The following is a 19,931-nucleotide window of genomic DNA, read 5'->3' as shown; positions in this document are numbered from 1 at the left end:
CAGCTCTGGCCATTCCAACAGGAACATTTGAAATTCCCCTAGTTCATTGAAAGTCCCTCTTTTTTCCCTGGAAGAGGACATTCAGATTTGCTGGGTAGTTCATTCTTGGTTGCATTCAAAGCTCTTTTGCCTTCTGGTATATTATATTCCAAGCCCTATGAACTTTTAATGTAGTTGCTGCTAAGTCCTGTGAGATCCTGATTGCAGTTCCATGATATTTGAATTGTGTCCTTCTGGCTGCTTGTAATATTTTCTCTTTGACTTGGGAGTTCTGGAACTTGGCTATAATATTCCTGGGGGTTGTTTTTTTTGGATCTCTGTCTTGGGGAGATTGGTGGATTCTCTCCATTTCTATTTTGCCCTCTGCTTCTAGGATATCAGGGCAATTTTCCTGTAGTAATTCTTTGAAAATGATGTCAAGGCTCTTTTCCTGATCATGACTTTCAAGTATTCCAATAATTTTTAAATTATCTTTCCTAAATCTGTTTTCCATATCAGTTGTTTTTTCAATGAGATGTTTCAAATTTTCTTCTAATTTTTCATTCTTTTGGTTTTGAAGTATTGTGTCCTGATTTCTCATAAATTCAGCAATCTCCCTGAATTCTATTCTTTGTCTGAAGGATTTGTTTTCCTCAGAGAGCTTTCTTATCTCCTTTTCCATCTGGCCAAGTCTACTTTTTAAAGCATTCTTCTCCCCAATAACTTTTTGAACTGTTTTATCCATTTGACCTAAGCTGTTTTTTAGCATGCTATTTTCTTCAGCATTTTTTTTTGGATCTCCTTGACTAAGCTGCTGACTTCATTTTCATGTTTTTCCTGCATCTCTCTCATTTCTTTTCCCAATTTTTCTTCTATTTCCCTCATTTGATTTTCAGTCTTTTTTGAGCTCTGTCATAACCTGATCCCAATTTCTGTTTTTCTTGGAGTCTTTAGATGCAGGAGCTTGTGCTTCCTCATCTTCAGATCGAGTGTTTTGATCCTTCTTGGTATCACAGGCAAATTATTTCTCAATGGTGTTTCTCTTTTTTTCTCTGCTTACTCATTTTCCCAGCCTCAGCCTGGTTTTGGGGTGCTTCCTGAGCTTTTTGGACACTCCCACAAGGATCTCAGTGTGTGAGGCTCTGTCCTCCCTCCTGGTCTGTGAATGACCATAAGCACGCCCCTCTGCCACGGGGCTGAGGTGGGTGGGGCCTGCTGTTCTATGGGGGGGCCTAGACTGTGATCAGGATCTGAATGTGGTAGAACCCCAGAGTCCTGTTCCAGGGACAGAGGGCAGGGCTCAGCATTCTCTCTCTGCTCCCTCCCTAGGCTCTGCACTCATGCCCTGGGGGCTTCTGCTTACCTGCTTCTGCTTCCTGTTCCTGGATCTAGGCTGCTGTGGCCACACTGCTCACTGTGTGCCCTGAGGACTGGGATTCATGTGCTCGCTCTGGCAGAGGTCCCCCCACTGTTCCCCCAATCTGTGCCTGGTGCTCCCTGGGGCATAAGTCAGGAAACTCCCCCACAGCAGCTCCCAGTGCTCTGGGGCTGCCTCCAGGAGGCTGAAGTTCTTTCACTCTGGCAGGCCACCCCTCTGGCGGGCTGCCCCTCCAACCCCAGGGAGCAGAGCCTTTCTGCTCTTTTCCAGGTTACCTTGAGTTGGAGAACTGCCTCACTGGGTACCCCTGTGGCTTCTGTCTCTTGAAAATTTAGACATCCTCTCTTGTCACCATCTTGGCTCCGCCCCCAGCACAATATTTTTAGAACTGAAAGGTAGCTTTGAAATTATCTAATTGGGGGCAGAGTCAAGATGGCAGAGTTTCCTGATTCTAACCAAATTCTAGAGTGGCAAAACCCACAAAAGACTGAGTCAAATAATTTTCCAGCCCCAGACAGATCAGGAAGGATTTGTTAGTAAGGGCCCCCAGAGCAGCCCAGCTATGCTGGAGGTAACTAACTCCAGCCATTCAGGAATAGCCTAAGGGTCCATTGAAGTGGTGGCAGTTTCCAGACCTCTCAGCCCAAAGTTTGTCAAGGACAATTGGGAAGCTCAGCAGGAAAACTCTGCCAACACAAGAACAAGAGGAGAGCCCAGTCCAGCAAGGCCTCAGTGCAGACCCAGCCCAGGAATCAGGAGCAGGTCTGGGGAGCCCCTCAGTAGGGAGCAACCTGGAAGCTGCTTCCAGAGTGCTCAACTCGCTGATCGCTGATCGTAAGGGGGCAGGGGAGATTGCAGAGGTCTCTTTGCTATCCCTAAGGCAGGACTCTGTTGCTTTCCCCATACTCAGATCCAGGTTGCAGTCCCCAGTTTCAGGAAAAGAAGCTTTATTGTCATAACAGAGCAGGGACTCTCCTCACAATTCCAGGGCAGAAAGCAGTGCTTACGGTCATTAATAGACTAGAGCACAGGTCAGGAGAGTAGTCAGAGTCTCTCATTAAGAACTTGGAGAATTGAGGGCCCTGGGGGGTGTTCCTGAAAACAGTTGCAAAAACCCTCAAAAGCTTGGGAAGTGTGTCTTCCATCCTGGAAGCCGAGTCCCACCTTAATAAAGAGTTAAAATCATGTCACAGGCTGAGGAAATGAGTAAATAACAGAGAAAAAAATCTGACTATAGACAATTACTTTGGTCCTATGGAGGATCAAAATATACACTCAGAAGATGACATAATTAAAACTTCTGTATCCATCTCAGCCCAGGAAGAACTCCAAAAAGATTCTGAAAATCAAGTAAGAGAGGTAGAGGAAAAATTGGGAAGAGAAATGAAAGCAATGCAGAAAATCATGAAAACCAAATTAGCAGCTTGGTGAAAGAATTATAAAAAAATTCTTAAGAAAATAACATCTTAAAAACCAGTTTGGGTCTAATAGAAAAAGCAGCCCAAAAGTCCAATGAGGAGAAGAAGGCCATAAAAAGCAGAATTGGTCAGATAGAAAAGGAGATACAAAAGCTCTCTGAAGAAAATAATTCCTTCAAATGTAGAATGAAGGTAAGAAATCAAGAAATCAAGAAACAATAAAGCAAAACCAAAAAGAATGAAAAATTAGAACAAAATATGAAATATCTCATTGGAAAATGAACTGACCTGGAAAACAGGTCCAGGAGAGATCATTTAAAAGTTATTGGATCATTACCAACGCAAAATCATTTTCCAGGAAATAATACCTGAAAACTGCCCTGATATTCTAGAAGCACAAGGTAAAATAGAAATGGAAAGATTCCATCAATCACCTCCTGAAAGGGATCCCAAAACGAAAAATGTCACTAATATTATAGTCAAATTTCAAAACTACCAAGTCAAGGAGAAAATATTGCAAGCAGCCAGAAAGAACCAATTGAAATACCATAGAGCTAGAGGGCGAATTAACACAAGATTTAGCAGCTTCTACATTAAGGGTTCATAGAACTTGGAATATGATATTCCAGAAGGCAGAAAAGCTTGGATTACAACCAATAATCAACTATCCAGCAAAACTGAATATCTTCTTTCAGGGGAAAAGATGGATAGTCAATGAAATAGACTTTCAAACTTTCCTGTAGAAATGAACAGAAAGCTTGATCTTCAAGGACAGGACTCAGGTGAAGCATTGAGAGGACAGATGGGAAGGGCAAACTCAGAGATTTAATGATGTTGAACTGCATGTATTCCTACATGAGAAGATGATGTTGATGACTCGTATGAACTTTCTAATTTATTAGGGCAATTAGAAGGAACACAGGAGAAAGCTAAATTTGAAGGTAGTATATATAAAAAAATATATTAAAAAGATGGAGTTAATTGTCAGGAAAGGAATATAGGGAGATAGGGAAAGGAGAGGTAGAGTGGGGTAAACTATTTTACATAAAAGAGGCAAGGAAAAAGCTTTTTCAATGGAATGGAAGAGGAAGAAGGTGAGCGTAAATGAGTCAGTGATTACTCTCATCAGAAACAGTTCAGAGAGGAAATAACATACACACTCAATTGGGGATAGAAATCTATCTTACACTAGAGAAAAACAGTAGAGGCTTTCCAAAGGAGATAGGGGGAAGGGAGGGGACATATAGGTGATAGAAGAGAGGGAAGGTCATGGGAGAGGATAGTCAGAATATAACACACTTTTGAGTAAAGACTGGGTGATAGGAGAGAAAGAAGAGAATAAATGGAGGGTAGGGAATAGGATGGAGGAAAATACAGCTAGCAGTAGAACTATGGGGAAAATACTGAAGCAATTTCTCTGAATGTTATCCACTCCAGAGAAAGAGCTGATGGTATCTGACTACACACTGAAGCACACTCATTTTCCTCCCACTTTATTTTTTTGAGGTTTCTCTTTCTTTATGGGGGGGGAAGAATATTATATTTATTTTTACAACATGACTATTATAGTAATGTGTTTCATGGCTACATATTTTTAGCATATACCAAGTACCTGGCTTGCTCACTGAAAGGAGGAAGGGAGGGAGAGAATTTGAAACTTAAGGGGTTGAAAGTAAATGTTGAAACTTGCTTTTAAATATAGCTGGGGTGAAAAAAAGTGGAAAAATTAAATCTTTTCTAAAAAAAGAAATTATCTGGTTCCAAGTTTCCAAGCCTGGCATCCACAGACTTTCAAAGGGTCTCTGGATAGATCTCAAGAAATCCATGAACTTGAATGGGAAAAAAATTATCTTTATTTTCAATAACTTCTGATTTTCTTTATAGCCATTTGTATTTTATTTTTTGCACATAAAAGCATACTGAAATGGGGTCCAAATACTGCATGAAATTTCTACAAAAGGTTGAGTCCCTAATCTAGCCTACGTTTGTCCTTCATTCTCAAAGAAGACCATGACATCAGGGAGGTGATGCCATGACAAGCAGATGAACTGGATTTGAGTGATAGGGTGCTGGCCTAAGTCACCAGTTTTACTCTTTCCTCCAGAACATCTGGATCCATTGGTCAGATATGATTCAGGAGATGGCACTGGATGAAAGGCAATCAGGGTTAAGTGGCTTGCCCAGGATCACACAGATAGTGTCAAGTGACTGAGGCTGAATTCGAATTCCTATATTCCTGAGTTCAAGGTCAGTGCTTTATCCACTGCACCCAACTGCCTTAATCTAGCCTATACCCTTATTTTTATAGATTAGGAAACTATGGCGAAGTCATGTAATAGAAAAGAAAGATAATATGGTTGTGGAGTCAGAGAATATGAGCTCAAATACTGCTTCTGACTCTCTACCAGATGACCTTGGGTATACTTTCTCTTTTCTATCATCTCTAAACCTCATTTTCTCCTTCCTTCCCTCACTTCATTACTCCAAGAAGGCAAAGAGGTCTTAGGATGCTGCCACATAGTTCATTAGTCATTGCTTCTGTTCTCCTTGTGTCTGTTCTTTTCAACTCTTAAATTAAGGAATATTGGATGTGGCAGCAAAGTTGGGAGCTTCAAGAGTTTAAAAGATCAATTTCTAGAGAACCAAGAACAGAATCCATGCCACAGTTTAATGACAGTCAAATTACTGAGAAGCAAGCCAAGTGAACCTAGACCAGGGGTATATTGATGCAAAATGCCTTGCCACAAGTAACTGTACACTGCTTATGCCACATTTGGAAGAGTTCATGATGAGAGTAGATACTTGGTAGCAATTAGTATACATTTAAGTCCATTCTCCCTACACATAGAGGTGGTACAAGTGGAAGGTTGCCTCTGGAATTGTTTTTGTATTTTTGTTCTTGTTATACCTTTTCAGTAAATACCTATTTATAAAAGCCAATTGTCTCCAAATGGATATATGATTGAGACATAAATGGACATGTTATAAACAATTAGAGGGAAAAAGAAGATGTTACCTTTCAGAGCTATGGATGACCAAATGAGGATAGATTTGAACATAGAAGATAAAATGAAGAATTTTGATTTTTATAAAATTTAAAAGGTTTTGTGCAGAATCAATGCACTAAAATTGGAAGGAAACCTTATAACCAAGGGGGAATATCTTTGCATTAAAGTTTCTCAGGTAAGGGTCTCAATTTCAAGAAATATAAGTGATTGATTCTAATTGAAAAAAACCATTCCTCAATTTATAAATGGTCAAAAGAATAAGAACAGGTCATTTTTCAGAAGAAGACATCTAAGCTATCAATAGCCATATGAAAAAAGTTACCAATTACTATTAATTAGAGAAATGCAATCCAACTCACACCCACAAGATTAGCAAAGTTGACAATAAAGGAAAATGATAAAAATTGTAGTAGTGGTGAGAAAGCAGTCACATTGATGAATTGTTGGTAGAACTATGAATTAGTCCAACTATTCTGGAAACCAATGTGGATCTATGCCCAAAATGTTATTCAACTGTGCATTCCCCTTTGACCTGGCATTCCTACTACCAGTTGTATATATATCCCAAAGAAATCAAAGAATGAGATAGCAGACCCAAATGTACCAAAATATTCATAGCATCTCTTTTAGTAGTGACAAAGAACTGGAAATTAAATGGGTGTTGATCAATTTGGGAATGCAAGAATTCCTGAACAAAAAGATTCATGTATATAATGAAATACAAATGTATCATAAGAAACGATAAAAAGTTTCAGAGAAACCTGAGAAGACTTGTAAGAAAGAACTGAGTAGAACAAGGATAAATTTTATACAATAACAGAAATGTTGTAAAAACAAAGAACTTTGGAAAATGTAAGAATTCTGATTAATGGGGGCAGAGCCAAGATGGCAACAAGAAGGGATCCAGTCTTAGGAGCTCTCTGATAAAATTCATCAGCTAAGGACTCTAACTAAACTTTGGAGAGACAGAACCCACAAAGGGTACCAGTGAGGCAGTTCTCCTACTCAAGGTAACCTGGAAAAGAGCAGAAAGGCTCTGCTCCCTGGGATTGGAGAGGCGGCACGCCAGAGGGGTGGCCCGCCAGAGCCCGGAGGCAGCCCCAGGGCGCTGGGAGTCTCAGCTCACAGCAGAGGGGAGTCTCCTGAGCTGCACCCCGAGGAGCACTGGGCACAAAGTGGGAGAACAGTGGGGGACCTCTGCCAGAGCGAGCACCTGGAGCCCAGCCCTCAGGGCACACAGCAAGCAGCTTGGTCTTTCCCCAGCCCTGATCCAGGAAACAAAAGCAGGCAGAGTTGGTAAGCAGGAGCCCCCAGGGCATGAGCCCATTGAGCTGAGGGAGGGGAGTGAAGAGAAACTGCAGAGCTCTGTCCTCTGCCTCTGGAACAGGACTCTGGGGCTCTGACCACATTCAGATCCTGATCACAGTCTAGGCCCCCCCCATAGAACAGCAGCCCCCCCCCCCAGCCCTGTGGCAGAGGGAGGTGCTTATGATCATTCACAGACCAGGAGGGAGGACAGAGCCTCACACACTGAGACCTTTGTGGGAGTGTCCCAAAAGCTCAAGAAACACCCCAAACCAGGCCCAGGCTGGGAAAATGAGCAAGCAGAGAAACAAAAAGAAGACTATTGAGAAATATTTTGCAAATGAGCCCAAGAAGGACCAAAATACTCAGTCTGAAGATGAGGAAGCACAAGCTCCTGCATCTAAAGACTCCAAGAAAAACAGAAATTGGGCTCAGGCTATGACAGAGCTCAAAAAAGACTTTAAAAATAAAATGAAGGAGTTAGAAGAAAAACTGAGAAAAGAAATGAGAGAGATGCAGGAAAAACATGAAAATGAAGTCAGCAGCTTAGTCAAGGAAATCTAAAAAAAAATGCTGAAGAAAATAGCATGCTAAAAACCAGCTGAGGTCAAATGGATAATACAGTTCAAAAAATTATTGAGGAGAAGAATGCTTTAAAAAGCAAAACTGACCAGATGGAAAAAGAGATAAGAAAACTCTCTGAGGAGAACAAATCCTTCAGACAAAGAATAGAATTCAGGGAGATTGATGAATTTAACAGAAATCAGGAATCAATACTTCAAAACAAAAAAAAATGAAAAATTAGAAGAAAATGTGAAATATCTCATTGAAAAAACAACTGATATGGAAAACAGACTTAGGAAAGATAATTTAAAAATTATTGGAATACCTGAAATTCATTATCAGGAAAAGAGCCTTGACATCATTTTCAAAGAATTACTACAGGAAAATTGCCCTGATATTCTAGAAGCAAAGGGCAAAATAGAAATGGAGAGAATTCACTGATCCCCCAGAGAAAGAGATCCCAAAAACCCAACCCCTAGGAATATTATAGCCAAGTTCCAGAACTCCCAAGTCAAAGAGAAAATATTATAAGCAGCCAGAAGGACACAGTTCAAATATTGAGGAGCTGCAGTCAGGATCACACAGGACTTAGCAGCAGCTACATTGGAAGCTCGTAGGGCTTGGAATACAATATACCGGAAGGCAAGAGAGCTTAGAATGCAGCCAAGAATGAACTACCCAGCAAGGCTGAATGTCCTCTTCCAGGGAAAAAGATGGACTTTCAATGAACCAGGGGAATTTCAAAGGTTCCTTTTGGAATGGCCAGAGCTGAACAGAAGGTTTGATCTTCAGATACAGGACTCAGGTGAAGCATGGAGATTGGAGGAGAGGGGGGAAATATGAGGGACTTAATGAGGATGAACTGCATGTATTCCTGCATAGAAAAATGACACTGATAATACTCATATGAACCTTCTCAGTTAATAGAGCAGGTAGAGAGAGCTTTTATAGTTGAAGCACAGGAGAAAGCTGAATTTGAAGATAAAATATGGTGTAAAAATAGAGTCAATAGCAAAAAAGGGAAATGGAATGGGAGAAAGAAAAAGGAGAAGGGGAATAGTCCATGATATTTCACATAAGATTTTTTTTTTATTACAATGAGCTATTGCAATGATATGGAAGGGGGGAGGCAAGGGGGAATGAGGGAAACTTTGCTCTCATCAGAGATGGCTAGGAGAGAAAACAGCAAATATACTCAATGAGGTATAGACATCTGGAGTAAGAAGGAGGGGGGAGCAGGGGGAAGGGGTGGGGATGTGAATAAAGGAGGAGAAGATGGACTATGGGGGGAGAGTGGCCAGATATAACACATTTTCTTTCTTACTTCTTGCAGGGGTCTGGGAATGGAACGCCTGCCCAGGACCACAGGGCCTGGTGGATTCTGGGCCTAAGGGGTGGTATGGGGGCTCAGGGCTTCTTGGCCCCAGGACTAGGGATCTGTCTGCTGCACCACTCAGCGACCCTACAGCAGAGTCATAGTGAAAGGAGAGAGAAAATAGAGTACATGGTAGTGGAGAAATAAGAAAGGAGGGAGTTGCAATCAGCAATGGCAATGGTGGAAAAATATGGAAATAACTTTTGTGATGGACTTATCATAAAGAATGAGATCCACCCATGACAGAGTTGTTGGTGTTGGAACAAAGACTGAAGCACATTTTTTGTTATTATTATTTGGGGGAGGGTGCAGGGCAAGTGGGGCTGGATGACCTGCCTGGGGCCACATAGCAGGGTCATCTTTGGGTGTCTGGGGCCGGATTTGGACCCAGGTACTCCTGGCTCAAGGGCCAATCCTCTGTCTGCCACCAAGCCACCCCTACTATTATTACTATTTTATTTTATTTTGGGTCTTTTTTCCTTTCTTTTTTTTTTTGTTTTTGCAGGGCAGTGGGGATCGGGTGGCTTGCATGTCACACGGCTGGGTGATTGTTGGGTTTACGAGGCTGGATATGGACTCGGGTGTTCATGGCTCCAGGGCTGGTGCCTCGTCCATTGCGCCACCTGGCCATACCTACAATTATTACTATTATTTTTTATTTTAATTTTTTTCTCTCCCCTTTACTTTTTTCACCCAAACAAGTCTATCTATATTCATGGGGGAGGAGGGGTATTTTGTTTACTTGTAAACAAGAATATTTTATTAATGTAAAAAAACATTTGTACAAAATGAGAATAAAAAATAAATTTAAAAGAAAAAAAGATCAAATATGAGAATATGAATTTTGAAAAAAAAAAGAATATGAATTTTGTAGCCTTGTGGGATACGATGTGTAGCAGAGAGGAAGTCATTGCAAGAAGAAAGATTGACTCAGGCTCTAAATCAGCTTAAAATCTAAAGGTCAAAGTTAAAACCCTTAGGATCTGTTCTATGTAGAAAACTAGAAATTGGACTGAATGAATGCCAGGAGAGAGAGAGAGAGAGAGATATTAAGTCACATGAACTTGGAGGAAATTTCCAACTTAGCACAAAAATATGAAAATTCATCAAAAATAACTTGTATAAGTTGAGGTTATTATTAAGCATAGGTAGGCAGAAAGAAACATGACCACTTACTATGCTGACCATCAGAAAGTAGAGCTACTGTTTGTTACTGCTCTGCCCACCAGTGTGAAGTTAAAATGAAGAACAAGTACAGGTACTACAGGTCCTTTAAGTGATTCCACTACTTTTAATTACATCTTTCTTACTAAAGCCTTTACAGGCTATAAACTGTACTTCACTCTCTGTACTGCATTAAAACCTCTGTACCATTAAAGAAATTATAAGACATCAATGCATAACAATATATAGAATATATATTATTTCTTGTTGTTCAGCTGTGTCCAACTTTTTATAATTCCAACATGGGATTTTCTTGGCAAAGATATTGGACAGGTTTACCATCCTTCTCCAGTGGATTAAAGCAAATAGAGGTTAAGTGATTTGCCCAGGGTCACATAACTTATTTGATTCTGAGGCTGGGTTTGAACTTAGGTCTTCCTGACTTCAGAGCCAGTGCTCTATATACTGAACAACCTAATTGCTTCATAAATATTATAGGAATACAGTCTTTAGGGGAAAATTTATGAAAATTTCTAACTCTAAATACTTTCACCAATGAAAGAGAACAAATCAGTTAATTGGGTAAATAAAAATTCAACTGGAGTGAAGTAATTAACCAAAAATGCCAAGTTGAACTCGAATTTAGAACATCTAAAATTAAAGCAAAGATTAACAACATTCAAAGGAAACTCAAAAAAAAAAAAAAAGCCCAAATAAAACCGGAAGCCAGGTTTTTAAAAATTACAAAACAGATAAACCAGTAGCTAACTGACTTTCAAAAGAGTGAGGAAAATAAAAGAGAAAAGGGGTAATTCTCAAGAAATAGGAATAAAGGATATTATTAGAAATCATTTTGCTGATAATATGCCAATAAAATTGATAAATGAAATGGATACATCTTAATTATTAAAAGTCATATTAAAAAATTACAAATCACTAATATAAAGACAATTAAAATTAAAACAATGCTATTTCCACTTCCTGGATTTGAACTTCCTGACTGCAGGTCCAGTAATTTATCTGCTTTAACATGGCCCTATATTAAAGAATTATATGCAAGAAATCACTAAACTCTTGTATATATTTATTTTTTCCCACATTTTAAGTTCAACATGCATTATTGACATTTTCTCTATCACTTTTTAAATATTAAATATTTTTATCAATTACATGTTAAACATTTTTAAACATTTTTAAAAATTTTGTTTTAAATTCCAAATTCTGTCTCTCCAAATTCCTCCTTCCCCTGTCCCTCCCTGAGAGGGTAAGCAATGCAATATATGTTTATACATATTCTTTTTTTCATGATTTCTTTGGAATACAAACAAAGCATTTTAACAGAAATGCTAGCCATAACAACTGTCTCTCAGCTTTCTGTATTCTTTCTAATCTTGGTTGCATTGGCTTTTAAAAGTTTTTATGCAAATAAAATCAATGTAACCAAGATCAGAAGAGATGTAGAAAAAATGGGAAACAATTTTTACAGCAGCATTTCTGATGAAATTTATAGTTAGCATTTCTGACTCATTTCTAAATCACTATCGATTGTCTAAATACTCTTTGACCCAGTAATATGTATTCCAAAAAGAAAAAAAAGAAAAAGGACCTATGTTTTTTGACTGGAGGCAAAGAAATGGAAAATTTCCCATCAACTGGGAAATGGCTACACTAGTTGTGATATATGATTATAAAGGAATATTATTAACTATAAGAAATGATATGCAGAATGACTTCAGAAAAACCTGTTAAGACTTATATGAACTAATGCAGCAGCACCAGGAGAACATTAGACATAAAAGTAGAAATATTATATGATGAGCAACTGTGAATGACTCAGCTGTTCTCAGCAACAGAATGATCCAAAACACTTATGAAGGACTCTGCAATGAAAGATATTATCTGTCTCCAGAAAAAGATGTAATAGAGTCTGAAAGCAAATTGAAGCTCACTTTTTTACTTTATTTTTCTTGTTTTTTTTTTAGGGGGGATTATATTTTCTTTTACAATATGACTAATATGGAAATGTTTTGCACAACTGCATATGTATAATTTTTATCTTACTGCATGACTTTTCAGGGAGTGGGAAAAGGAGGGAAATTCAAAATTTTAGAAAACAAATATTAAAATTGCTTTTACCTGTAAATGTGAAAAAATTAAATAATAGAAAAAAATTCATTCCAAATAGCTCTTCCTCTGTACAAATTGACAGACAGCAAAGTAAAAAGAATCAGGAGAGTAATTTCTGTCATGAGCACGAAAGTGAAAAAGTAAACAATACTGAAGCACTTTCAGAACTCTGAGCTATGAAGTGACCAATCATGGCTGCAAAGGACTGGGACTCAAGGGCTATCTCCTACCTCTCACAGAGCATAGACTAGAAGTAAACAAATGAGGCATATGTTCTTAGATATGGCTAATATATTTATTTGTTTTGCTCGAGTGTATTTTCTCTTTTTTGCCGTTTCTCATTATTTTCTTTCCTCCCCGGAAAAGGGAGAAGCCATTGGGAAATTACAAGGATGTAAAAAAGTAAATTTATTATTTAATTTCTTTTATATCCCTGTCATTTCTCAATGACTTCTTATCTACCCTACCTCATCCCAGGCCAGCCCCAGGTACAGTAGAAAATAAATCAGTCAAGTAAAACAAATAAATATCAATAAAACATTCTTTTAAACAAATAAAAGAACCTTTCCACATTATTTTGTTTCATTCCAAGACAACACTTTAGGGAGTTTATGAATTACAGAAGAGACCTTAAAGGTCATTTAGTCTAGTACTCTCATTTCACAGATGAAAAGCTGATGCCTGGGAAAGTAGCAAGTGGCAGGGTCAAGATGTGAATCTTTCCTTAAGCTGAAATCCAGCATTTCTTTCAATGAACCATACAGCCTTTTTCTTTTTAATGGAGAATCCTTCACTGATAACTACCTGTGTAATTCATGTTAAACCACACTATTCAAATAAAGATTAAATTAGCTGTAAAAAGTTCTTTAGTCTTGTAATAGAAGACTTTCTGAATAGGAAAGTCCATCATTTTCTTATTTCTTTTCCTTCCGTCATTCCCTCCTTCCTTCTTTTTTTTATTTATTAAAACAATGGGGTTCAGTGATTTGCTCAAAGTCATACAGTAAGGTAATTATTAAGTGTCTGAGGCTGGATTTGAACTCAGGTCCAGTGTTGGTTCTCTATCCATTGTGCCACCTAGATGCCCCAAGACTATCATTTTCCAAGGAACTTTTCTCTATCCATTATTAAACTGCTAAGGCCTACCTTTGTAGTGACTCTATATGTGATGTAAGTCTCCATTGTACAAACATGTTTCTTGGGATCATCAACGGTGACAAATAGGTCTCTGGTCTCTCCATCAAGATCATCATCCAGTTGAAGTCTATTGAGAAGTGAAGATGAAGAGGCTGGGCTGGAAGTGCCTGCAGGTGTTCCACCATTAGGCAAACTGAGGTCCTAAAAAAGAGAGAAAAGATAAACTACTTTTAAAAAACACAGAAAGAGAATATTGAATATGAAGATATGAAACTCTTTGAATGCAAAGGAAAAGACTGTTTTCTGATCCCTGAAGAGACTACTAGAGTACTCTTTTAAGTGAACTTGCCAAATCAATCTTCCTCCATCTATTAAAGGGGAGTTAGATGAGATCTTTTTTGTTTGTTTGTTTGTTTTAGTTTTTGCAAGGCAATGGGGTTAAGTGGCTTGCCCAAGGCCACACAGCTAGGTAATTATTAAGTGTCTGAGACCAGATTTGAACTCAGGTACTCCTGACTTCAGGGACAGTGCTCTTTCCGCTGCATCACCTAGATGTGATCTTAAACATGAACTCATGGATGAATTCAAGGATCATTCTAATATTAATATCCTACCTTCCTACCCTGAATACAGTGCTACCTCACACCAGGTAAGATATGACACAGAAAGACCAGTGATATGTCTTTTAAAAATTAAAAAGACATGGAAAAAGTACCACACGCCAAAAAATGCAAGAGGACTAAAAAAAAAAAAAAAAAAAGCTGTTAATTCACATAAAGCATGTAAGGGGAGAAAAATTTAGCCACAAATTTGGTTTTTGCAAGGCAAAGTGGTTAAATGACTAGCTGCCCCGTCACAAGCATTTTTACAGTATCCTTAAAACAAAATGATGGCTTAGTAATTTTATGGAATATTTGTGTACACACACACACACACACACACACACACACACACACACACACACACACACAGAGTAATACTACGACCACCAGCAGTTAGAAAAGGACTATGCCTTTTAAAAATGATTCATCTTAGTGTAACAATACAAACATTTCCTCATACCTCACTGCCTAGGCAACTGAGAAAGAAGAAAGCATCATCCTTAGAATTCCAAGGAAATTTTCATTTCTTTTACCCCAAAAGGAAAACTTCAAAGTTACCTATGATTTATGCTTTTTAAAATCCACCTCAAAGATTAGAGCAGTAGGCAGGAATTTTTGCATAGAGGGCAACCAATATAAACTACACCCAACACAATTAGTTTATAAGAAAATGGAGCGTGGGAGGTAGGAATGGAACACCACCCAATGGATACCTGTGAAATAAAAAGATATTACTAAAGGTGAAGGGGAGGCAAAGCAGTGAGGAGGAAGGAGAAACTAAGGGCATCTAATGCTTTCAATTTTAATTGCTGAAGAGATTGCAAAGTTTTATTTTTGTTCAGCTCTGTGTTTTGTTGATCATGAAAAAGTATTGAATTTCACAGAACAAAGTATCAACTTAAACAACTGTCTACCAGATTTCCTTACATTAAAATCATTGAAAATTATCTCGAAAATCTCAGAAGATATAACAGAAGAAATAACTCTTTTCAAAGACCATCTGATCATAAATCTCATGGGAAACATAAAAAAAGGAATGTTATATTGATAGGAATGTTTCACTACAGTAATAGATATGATATAGAGAATTCCAAACTGCACATGATAATGAGGTCCTCCCTGAGTCAAGCTCATCAAGAACTCTACAGAATTCTTAAGCTTAAAAGATTATGTCCTGACCATCCACACAGGAAAGGCCAAGTGGAAAAAAAGTTTATATTGCCAAGATGTGTGTTGGGGGGCAGGGGGACACCAACACTTCCGGGTGAGAAAACTCAGATGAAACAAGTGTTAGTCTCAGAGTTAAACAGAAAAAGAATAAACCAGAATGCCTCCAGTAAATCACAAAACATTTCAATTACCCCATTTCTTAAAAAAACACTTTTTTAAATACCCAAAAGCTACCAATGTTGTTGAATAGCAGCAAGATCTGAAAGACAGCAGGAGTTTGACAAAATAAAAATTAGTATGACACATATGGTAGTGATGAATATATGTTGGGTATAAGTAAAGGGTGACAAAACTGATAAAGAACTCAAAATAATGAGAATAAAAGGAATTGATGGTAGGAAAGAAAATGAACTAGTCACATGGTGAGGGTAAGGGAGAAGGTTTGTAGTCTGAATGGGAAAGGTTTTCATATGTTAGATATATCTCCTGTGGTGATAGAAGGACAAGGACCAGGTGCTCAAGCACATAGGTTGCAATCAGCATTGTTGACTGAATTGTTGATTCTAATCAACAAGATTAAAAATCCATTTGAATTTTCCTCATTGTTATTAAAGGAGTGATAAGCTATTGTTTCTACATTTGTTAAATATTTTAATGCTATTGTCAGCACTCTTTAAATCTAGCATCTTGGACAAATCCTTGGTTGTTCTACTCTAGTTACAGTTCTGCCAGTGAACAAGTAGAACAAGTAGAGTCTAAGAAAAGACTTCTCAAAAATTTGGGGAAAGGTAATAAGTTCAAACATATTGCCAAAAGACATAGATCAAGTTTTTAAGTCAATTTACTAATTGTCTGAGGGAAGTGGGAGTGATGGATACTAAGGAAGGTTCAGGGAACAAGCTATCTGGCCTCATGCATTCAGCCAATGGAATTCACACAAGCTTCAAGTTAATGATTTTCCTAAAAATTCAAGTTAAAAAAATAACAAACTATTCTTTATTACAGCAAATTTATAACTCAAATAAAGTCAGTATCATTGCTTTTGATATATTTCTTCCATACACTCACAAGAGAAAAAACCTTTCTGCTTTGGCAATTCTAAAGGAAGGGAATAGAACTGTCATGAGATTTTCTAACCAAAATAGTTCAGGTATAAATTCCAGGACAAAAGTCAACCTTTCTCCTCACCATAACCAAAAAGTTTCTAGGCAAGAGTTCAAGGCCTCTGTACCAAAAAAAAAAACCCCAGTATAACCCAGTGAGAACCTCCCCAAATCTCCTTGCCTTTGAAAGACCACATTGCCCCCTGACCCCTCTGTTATAAATGAATGAAAAGAAAAACCTGCTAGAGTGAGAGAAAATTGTACATTTTATTCATGAACCTTGCAAGCTACATCTTACAAGATACGGGTACCTCACCTAGGCATGAAGCACAAATTAGTCCTGGAAACTCAGGTAATTTATGGTCTTCAGAAACTTTCCTCCTTCTTGGATGTTCATAGGCTCTCAGAGTTTGAGTTTCAATCTAAGAGGTCCACCCATCCCATGACATGCCCCTAATATGATCCCCCCCCACATCATAGGACACATGATACGCTAATGAACCCAATCGTCACAGGGGGTGTGTGGGTTAATATTCAATTACCTAATTGTGCAAACTCAGTTGCATTAGGTCAAGATCTCTAGGTCACTCTTGACCTTTGGGGTTTGGTATCCCTGGAATGGGATTAGGAAAACTCTTCCAGTCTTGTGATTGGCTGGGCCATTCCCCCTTTGTAACGATTCCCTAAAGGCTCCCTCCACACCCTGTGAAGACAAACACTCTACATTTCTCACAACTCCCCCCTTTTCTTTTTAATAACAACTTGGTCTTCACACTTCACCAGTAGTATCTTCTTCAAATTAATTCACAATCCTCATTATTGATAGGACTACTGACTTTCCCTATCAATATCTTTATCTCTTCCTTATTAGAGCCATAAACCAGTCCCAATTTGCTGATCGAATCTTGTACTATTTGAGTTATTAACTGGATCATACATGAGAGACACATACAGCTGATAGGATTCTCCCACTTAAGGCCAATAGTAAGATACCCAGTAATTGTTTCCACCATGAACCAGTAAACCAATTCATCCAAGAGGTACAAAATGGAATTGTCCAGGTTTGAAATGGAACATGTGCCAACTTTCTAATATCCCTGGTTATCTTCTTTACCACCTGCCCATTGTCATCCATCTTTAGGCAGCAGCTTGACAAGTTCAGTTTAGCACAGCCTCCTCCTGCCTCGGCCAACAGGTAGTTGCCAATAGGTAGTCTAGTACCAATCTATGTTGAATACTCACCTTTCTTGTTTGGTCAGCCAACAAGTCCAAGGCCCTAGCTGTGTGACTGGACATTTTTCCACTACATCTTGGAGTCTCATTAGTCTATTCAGGATATAAACTGGGTTTCCATAGCCCCAACTCACATCCTGTGCCCAGGTAGTAGGCCCTTAAGTCTAGATAACTCCGTAACCAACTCGTTGGACAACTGGGTCTAGGCAGGAGTCCTATAAATCCAATAATGTCCCTCTAGTTGTTCTTCCAGGAATAGTTTCCAACAAATGGATAATACTGTTCCTCCTCTTTACTTCCAAGGGGTCCTCTTAAATAGGCCATATAATCATCTTGATAATAAGTCCATTTTCAAAGTTGCTGTACTTCCTTCCACGGCAAGTTTTTATACCAATGTCTTTAGAAGGGTCTTCCTGGCTCCAAATCCAAACTAAATTGCTGATTTTGTGCCATTGGATCAACCCCAAGAATAGCTAATATACCGAATGATGTCCCTTAAATTATCTTTCTTGTAAATGGCCATTTCAACATTCCATGTAAGTTCACAGTGACTCATAATGTTTCCCTTAACAAATGCCCTAGTTTGAGCATTTTTACAAGGTATCCAGGTACCATTATTAATCTCACATTAGTCTGAGGCCACCAATCTCTAAGCTGTACAGTTTTGAATTGATGTGCCCTGCTTCTGGACATGTCCAGACATTTGCTACTCTCCAGGCAAATATCCTGGCTAGTAAGTTATAAACAACAGTCACCCTGAACTGACTCAGCCATTTGTCACTGGTGTTTCTCTCCTTTGGATCAGAATCCTGTGCCACAGTTCAACTCTGACCAGGGACTGAGAATCTAGGCCAGACTAAGGGATATCCAAGGCCAATTCTCAAACTGCTGTTAACTATGGCAAGTCCAACAGCCACACCAAAAGACTGGGCATTGACTTCTACCAGCTAGACTCTCCTCCCACCTTTACTAATACCTGTTGTCTAAATCAGAGATAGGACTCATTCCCTATACAGACTCAGATAGCTATAATAATGCTACCCAATAATCTCCCTCTTTCTTTCTCAGTGGAGAACATTTTCACCCTGCCTCCCTTCCTTTCCATAAGTAGGGGTGTCACACTTACAGAGTCAAAGGGAAGTTACAGATAACAGTGTACACATAGGTGAGAGATGGTGGAGATAACTGGTCCAGTGTTTCCCCTCCCCTCCCCTCTCCTCTCCTCTCTTCTCTTCTCCCTTGGAGGCATCCAATGTCCTTCAGCATCTTCTGAATCTGTTCCAAAAAAAGTCCTCTCCAGCTCTGACACCTTGAGACCTTGTCTTCTGCTACAGAAACTGCTTAATATCTTATTCAGATCAAAACATATGTTTCCATCACTAAACAATGAGATTCTGGAACTTATTACAATTTACATTTTGCCTTATTGCCATATTGACACACATAGTTCACTTTTAACACAAACTTCCATGAGTATTTTATTACATGAGCAAACTTACAAGCTTGAGTCAATGTGATTGTTCTCATTGGGAGTTTGCTCCATACACATATGCTCAGCAGTCGTCTTTGTTCTAAGAGTACTCAGTATCTGACTTAAAATAAAACAATTTTAACCTTTGCTGTCATTACAATAATGATTTCTTAACAACATCCTTAACCAAAATGAATTTTTTCCCAAGTATTCCCATATATTCCTTTTCCTGATATACTTATCTAACTCACACTCCTTTCCTTAAACTAGAACTTGAAAATGTAATTATCCTAAGAATTTCCCAATCTTCTTACCTAAATAGCCCCTCTATCACAAAAACTAAGGAAACCTAATTCCTATCTTAGCATGTAGCTGATAGTAGGTGTCAGAGCCAGACATCTAACCCATCTCTGGCTATTAGATCTAACTTACCTAAACTTTCAAGGACATTAAAGGAAATTTCCTTTATGAGTATTGAATGTCAGTGTCCAGGAAGAGGTCATATGGGTAAGTCAAATGTCTTAGGCCAGATTTATTCTCCCAGGTGAGACATTATCCACATGTCATTTTGGGGAAATCAAGTCAAAGGGGTCCAAACCTCAGCCATACTGAGAAGCTACCCCTTCAGCTGTCTATCACTGTCACCTGACATCCTTGGCCCATCGGTTTCCTTGGCTCCAAGAATATGATATTTACCCAGTAGCATTTCTTTTTGTTGACCATCTTTTTATCTGACATAAGAGAAAATTAAAAGTCCTGTGATCTAAAATAGTTGTTTTACCTAATTAGAACTTTCAGTGAATGCAATTCACTGAATTCCAATTATAATCTTAATGGAGCCCCAATTAATGAAACACCTACCTAAAGCTCAACTATCCTTCCTGGGTCTTTGCCTAA

At 38.6% G+C, this 19,931-nt stretch overlaps 1 protein-coding gene across 1 annotated transcript in view; it reads right to left on the bottom strand.

The window, feature by feature from the left end:
* SNX30 (sorting nexin family member 30) overlaps positions 1-19,931 on the bottom strand; it is a 196,851-nt gene that overhangs the window by 91,788 nt on the left and 85,132 nt on the right. The window contains exon 2 of the mRNA XM_074202797.1: positions 13,465-13,656. Within this exon, the coding sequence (XP_074058898.1) occupies positions 13,465-13,656 (192 nt within the window). The remainder of the gene's footprint in view (positions 1-13,464; positions 13,657-19,931) is intronic.

This window comes from Macrotis lagotis, chromosome X, assembly GCF_037893015.1.
Source record: "Macrotis lagotis isolate mMagLag1 chromosome X, bilby.v1.9.chrom.fasta, whole genome shotgun sequence".
Classification (NCBI taxonomy): domain Eukaryota; kingdom Metazoa; phylum Chordata; class Mammalia; order Peramelemorphia; family Peramelidae; genus Macrotis; species Macrotis lagotis.
Note: the sequence above shows the minus strand (reverse complement) of the source record. Positions and strands in the feature narration are given on the sequence as shown.